The following is a 4,146-nucleotide window of genomic DNA, read 5'->3' as shown; positions in this document are numbered from 1 at the left end:
TAGCCCGCCCTTCAACGCTTGTAAACATCTCTTGATCTGGGTGCTTGCTTTCGCAATCCACTATAGGCTTAACCAAGCTAAGCCTCTGCCAATTTTTAAAAACCATCCTACGCTTGTAAAAAAAAGACACGGCACGCAGGCATTTGAAGATTAGTGCACAGCGAATCTATTCGCTCGTAATGAAACGCAGCCAATGTATGGACGAAAAAAGCGAGCACTGCTTATGTACGTGATAGACTGGAGACCAACTACGGCGAAATTTTGCGTATTCTCTTCGAGATGCGGTTCAAAACAAAAATGTACTTCAAAGACAAAACAAGCTTCAAAGCGTCGCATTTGACGCCCTCCGATGAATATTCTGCCGCTAGTGCGCGGCATAGCGGTAGTTCATTAGCAAGGACCCGGTCATTTCCTCAGCGGGAACATAGAGCAGGTCGTAGTCTTCCGCTTGCGACGTTGTGGCGTCGGGACGCCGCTGCAACTGTCGGCCCCCGTTACCTCCTTCAGCAGCGCCTTCTCGGACAGGGTCATCAGCAGCAGCGAGAAGAGCATCATATGGACGGCTGCCACCCCCACTGGGAGCGCGGAGAGGTCACTGGGAAGGACGCGCTCGACGACCTTGAACGCCTCCGACGCCATGGCGCCCAGCCTGCCGAATGTGTACGCCCCGGAGAAGGCCACGCTCCGGACCTGGGTGGGGAACAGCGCCACAGTGTGGACGCAGAGCAGAACGTAGGCGATGTTTAGCAGCAACTCTCGCCACAAGAGGCCCAACTGAGCCGGAAATTTGAGGCCCAAGAAGTGCAAGGCCGCCTGGAACAGCAGTAGCAGCGAGACCGCCAGCAGAAAGACTACCAGGGGCTCCCGTCGGCCATGATGCTTGATGATGAAGTAAGCTATGGTCATGGCCGGCACGTTACCAGCGATGATCACCCACTTGACGGCCGAGATGTACGGCAGGTCAAGGTTCCGGTAGTAGTAGTTGACGTACAATGAAAACCAGCAGCTGAAGATGACGAAGCAGTGGGCCAACACGGCCCGCGACATGTAGCGCAGCCGCGGTTGGTAAACTGCCGGATGCCGTTCCTCCTGCTGGTCGCGGTTAGCAGTTCCTGCTCTACCGGCGCGGGCAGCCAGCATCTCCTTGACCAGCTCTAGGCGCTCTATGACGATCTCGGGGTCTTCGTTGTTGATGCGGGCGGCCCAAAGGGCAACTCGCCGGGCTTCGTGGAAGCGCTTGTTGACGATGAGCCAGTGGGGCGACTCCTCGGTGAAGTACACCGTCAGGATGAGCGACAGCGCAGGGGCCACAAGCCCCGCGTGGCAGATGCTCCAGTCCAGCGCCAGGTACGCGATGAAACCCACGTACACCGGCGCGAGCACAGTGGGCCAGCAGACTGCGAGCGCGCAGAAGGCTTCCCGCGGTCCCGGTGGCGTTGACTCGAACAAGAGCACGAAGGCCACGACCTCGAGCGCGCTCACAGCCGCCGAAGACACGAAGCGCAGCGCTATGAACACGGCCGCCGTGGGCGCCAGTGGCGTGGCCACCCCGGAGAACAGGAGTGCGCCCAGTGACGTCCACATGATGGGCCTGCGACCCCAGCGGTTGGACGCGAACCCCGCGAATGGCACAGAAAGTGCGCCTGCGCACATGAAGGCCGCGCTGAGGAGTTGCTGGTACCAGGCACGGTCACAGACCAAGTTCCACTGGACCACCACCGTGCGACCCGTCATGCGCGTGTCGTAGTCCCAGGCGTCGCACGCGACTACGACCCGCGCGTCGCCGTCGGCATCCGCGCCACTTTCCCCCACTGTCGTTGCGAGCGGCGTCAGGTAGCGGTGACAGCTATTGAACCTTGCTTCGGAGCCTGGCAACCGTGTCACGGACAGGTTCTTCCAGGCCTCAGCGCTCATGTTGGAGTACTCGGCGCTGGGGCGGCACCAGTGTTCCACGGGCTCCAGATCGATGGTGACGGCGAAGCTGTACGTGTAGGCGACGAACGTGGTGATCTCCGCGCAGAGCAGCACCAGCTTCTGAAAGCGCCCGAAGCCGAACACGACCATGGTCTGGAAGACCGTCTCCGTCTCACTCTCCGAGGGAGGCTCGTTCACAGGATGGAACAGGCTCGGCAGCAACGCTGACACCATGCTGCGGGAGCGCTTTCGTTGCGCCATGATTCGCTCGATGGTTCGCTGGCTGTCCCGAAAGCAATAGCCCTGCTTATCGTAGAACGTCCTTCTTCGTCTTCTCTAGGTGGCAGCTCGTGCGTGGGCATGCAGGTGTCCGAGACACGAGCGGTTTATCGTTCTTTTTTCTATCTGATGAGAATGTGCACTGACGTATTGAAACCGTGGGCTCCCGTTGCGCCTTGTCTATAAGGTTTTCTGCGGGGTGACAGCTTCCTACAGTCAAATACAGCTCAAGAGCAGCAAATGCTCCTTAAAAGATGCTCCCAAGCTAACGACGTTTACCGATTTTCAGGACGTTGATCTTGTATGATGTCACATTGGCGGGTGCAAGCGAATTAACTATACGGCATGACAATCAGTGGAGTGGCAACTGTAATTAAAAAAAAAATTGCTTCCGATTTACATGGTTTAGCTAGACGAAACTTAGGAGCGCTAGCATGTTTGCCCTTGTTCAGATTAGCTTCTTCTTCTTCTTCACCATAGCTTCCTCTTGTGAAGAAGAAGATCGACCCCTTCGCTGGACGCCGATAAAGAAGAAGTGGTTGTGGGATTGCCATATATTTATATATTTTTATGATTATTATTATTAATTATTATTATTATTATTATTTGTTTTTTGTTTTGTTTCTTTTTTCATCCTCTCCGTGCCCTTCTTGTGGTAGACTCCCCCGGTGTTCCTCTCCCGTGTGCTTTCCTTTTGCCTTTACTACGTACAGGTGAATACCAACCTTTACCACCCGATTCTTGGCCGATCCCCCAGAGTGGGTATGTGCCATTCTGTCGTAGGCTACAACAACAACAACATCGCGCAGATCGTGTTGGTCTTGGTCGCCCCGCTCCATCGCCGACCTCGACGCCGTCCCCGAAGTCCTTCTTCTACATTTGGTGGAGGTGCTGCCTGGTCTCCTTGCCTCACGTATGCCAAGACGAGCTCGTATGGCTGAAGACGAACACCCCCCAGCCGCCCCGATCACCCAGCCGGTTGTCTGCTCTGGCTCCTTACGCCAGCGCGACCCTGCGCTCTTTAGCGGCACCGACGACACAGACCGCGACGACTGGCTCGCTTCATACGAGCGAGTGAGTTCCTACAATAAGTGGGACGACGTCACTAAGTTAACAAATGTCATCTTTTATTTGACCGGAGTTGCCAACTTGTGGTATCGAAACCACGAAGCCGATATCACGACGTGGGATACATTCAAGGCTAACCTTACCACCGTGTTTGGTCGTCCTGCTGTACGCAAGCTCCGCGCCGAACAACGCCTGCACGATCGATCACAGCGGCTCGGCGAAACATTCACAAGTTACATTGAAGAAGGGGTCCATCTTCTTCTTCACACTCTTTTAGATTTTTATAAGCAAGTTGCATCCAAATGTTCTCCATGTCATTCCTCGGCTTTCCTCTTGCGATAAGCCGCCTGAGCTGCTCGTTGCGAATTCCGGTCGGCGTCCCCTCTGTTCAGCGGTCTCTGAAGCCCCTTGTACACGTCTCTCGACAGCACGTTGTTAGCCCTTCAAAAGACGGCGCATACACACACTGGGGGATCGGCCAAGAATCGGGAGGCAGAGGTTGCTATTCACCTGTACGTACTAAAGACAAAAGAAAAGCACGCGGGAGAGCAACACTGGTGGATTCTACCTCAAGTATGGCATGTATTGAAATGGGGTAAGAGTTTGGAAACTTCATCATTCGCCTTTTCTTTGTCGCGTTTCTCGAACTACATCAATTTCCGCATCCCGTTTGGCAAGGTTATATACCAGAACTCGCTGTTGTGTTTGCACTATTAGTAACATATGTTCTCTGCACAGAAAAACAATTCATACTTGATCAGTACATCCAGTCTTGAACACTGCACCTGTCTACGCTAACCTGTCACAGTTCCATGGATCAAAGCACTTCTTCAACTGAACCCTCCAGTTGTGCACGATTCAATAGTGCAGCGATTGTGAGAAGGC

The 4,146-nt window shown here is 54.4% G+C and overlaps 1 protein-coding gene across 1 annotated transcript; it reads right to left on the bottom strand.

Moving 5' to 3' along the window:
- Positions 1-405: 405 nt before the first annotated feature.
- Positions 406-3,926, bottom strand: LOC149371267 (solute carrier family 22 member 7-like). The gene is made up of 2 exons (XM_089585073.1): positions 3,913-3,926; positions 406-2,197 (listed from the first exon to the last, which is right to left on the bottom strand). The coding sequence occupies exons 1-2, from the start codon at positions 3,924-3,926 to the stop codon at positions 406-408; spliced, it is 1,806 nt and encodes a 601-aa protein (XP_089441199.1).
- Positions 3,927-4,146: the final 220 nt, after the last annotated feature.

The sequence above is a fragment of the Amblyomma mixtum genome, chromosome 1, assembly GCF_055824585.1.
Source record: "Amblyomma mixtum isolate Tamu chromosome 1, ASM5582458v1, whole genome shotgun sequence".
Lineage (NCBI taxonomy): Eukaryota > Metazoa > Arthropoda > Arachnida > Ixodida > Ixodidae > Amblyomma > Amblyomma mixtum.
This window is presented reverse-complemented; position numbering and strand designations above follow the sequence as displayed.